This window comes from Colobus angolensis, unplaced genomic scaffold (assembly GCF_000951035.1).
Source record: "Colobus angolensis palliatus isolate OR3802 unplaced genomic scaffold, Cang.pa_1.0 Scaffold423, whole genome shotgun sequence".
In the NCBI taxonomy this organism is placed as follows: domain Eukaryota; kingdom Metazoa; phylum Chordata; class Mammalia; order Primates; family Cercopithecidae; genus Colobus; species Colobus angolensis.
Genome location: NW_012117633.1, coordinates 71,900 through 73,468, shown reverse-complemented (window position 1 = coordinate 73,468; position 1,569 = coordinate 71,900). Strand labels below are relative to the sequence as shown.

Genomic DNA, 1,569 nt, shown 5'->3' with positions numbered 1-1,569 from the left:
CACCTAAGTTGCCTGCTCCAGATGGTTTTTCTTTCCTGTATCACTGTTGTTGTATCTTATGGAATGTCATGTTGGCTGGTTTTCAAGGTGATTTGTATCCTGCCCAATGATGACAAACACAGATATGACAGCATAAAAAGATACCTGTGTACCAAATGCCCGATTCCAAGCCAATGTGTAGTGAAAAAGACCTTAGAAAAAGTCCAGGCAAGAACCATTGTCACCAAGATTGCCCAGCAGATGAATTGCAAGATGGGAGGAGCCCTCTGGAAGGTGGAGACTGATGTACGTTGTATTTCATTGACTTCATTTAACGTATATCTAATAAAACGTAAGATTCTCTTAATTGTTAATACTTAAATTTTGCTCATGTTCTAACTCCACTACCTTTTCAAAAAAAACTTAAGGTACAAAGAACAATGTTCATTGGCATTGATTGTTTCCACGATATCGTAAATCGACAGAAATCAATAGCAGGATTTGTGGCAAGTACCAATGCTGAATTAACGAAGTAAGTAAGCTCTGGTAGATATTGTTTAGTTGGTAGCTGACTGTGGACCAAACAGAAAAGATGAACCTAATTTAATATTTGTTAACTCAAGAGGTTGGGAATTTGACAGATGAGTTATTCTTAGTCATGTGCTCTCTCGGTTTTGCTGGCAAAGTTATGTTCCCAGAACATTTTGCACAGTTGGCTGCTCTACATCATTTTCCGTTGCTGCCTAACATACCACAAACATGGCAGTTGATGACAAATGCCCGTCTGTATCTGCACAGTTCTCTCACCAGACACCTGGTAGTTCACAGCTCTCAGGACCTTACAAGGCATAAATGAAGGTATCAGCCAAGCCACATTATCATCTGGAGGCTGGGCAGCCCTCCCCTTCCAAGCTCATGTCATTGTGGCTGAATCCATTTCTTTGTGGTTGGATGACAGAGGTCTTTGTTTTTTTCTGTTTTGTTTTTGTTGTTGGCTGTCAGCTGCAGGCCAGTCTTGATTTCTCTCACGTAGCAAACCCCTCTCCATCTTCCAACCAGCCAGGGCACATTGAGCCCTTGTTCTGTGTTGAATCTGACCACCTCTTCTGCCATCAGCCAGAAAAAAACATCTCTGCTTTTAAAGGAGCTCATGTAATTACAAATGACCCATTTGGAAAACCTTTATCATAAAGTCAATGGAGCCATATAGCATAACATAATCACAGGGGTGGTATCCTGCTGTGATCACAGGCTCCAGGGACTAGAACAGGTAGAGTTCTGTCTACCATAGGCTCTGATCAGTAAATGTCTTAAATGGATATCACTAACACATAGCGAAATATTTGAGATGTGCATGGGTAAAGAGACGTTGAAACATAAGTGGCCAGAGATCTGTTAAGTATAAGATCTTGTCTTCATATACTTGCATGTGGTGTACTTCCGAGAGGAGATGTGTGTCTATATCCCATGCTCTTGTTTTCTCCCAGGGCCCTTTTATTTTCTGTTCTCAGAGTAGAAACCACGCAACGGAGTCTTGCTCTGCCGCTCGGGCTGGAGTGCAGTGGCTGGATCTCAGCTCACTGCAAGCTC

The 1,569-nt window shown here is 42.1% G+C and overlaps 1 protein-coding gene across 1 annotated transcript in view; it reads left to right on the top strand.

Annotated features, from left to right (window-relative positions):
* Nucleotides 1-1,569, top strand: part of PIWIL3 (piwi-like RNA-mediated gene silencing 3) — a 51,516-nt gene that overhangs the window by 46,018 nt on the left and 3,929 nt on the right. Inside the window, 2 exon segments of the mRNA XM_011956733.1 lie at nucleotides 88-285; nucleotides 408-511. Of these exon segments, the coding sequence (XP_011812123.1) occupies nucleotides 88-285; nucleotides 408-511 (302 nt within the window).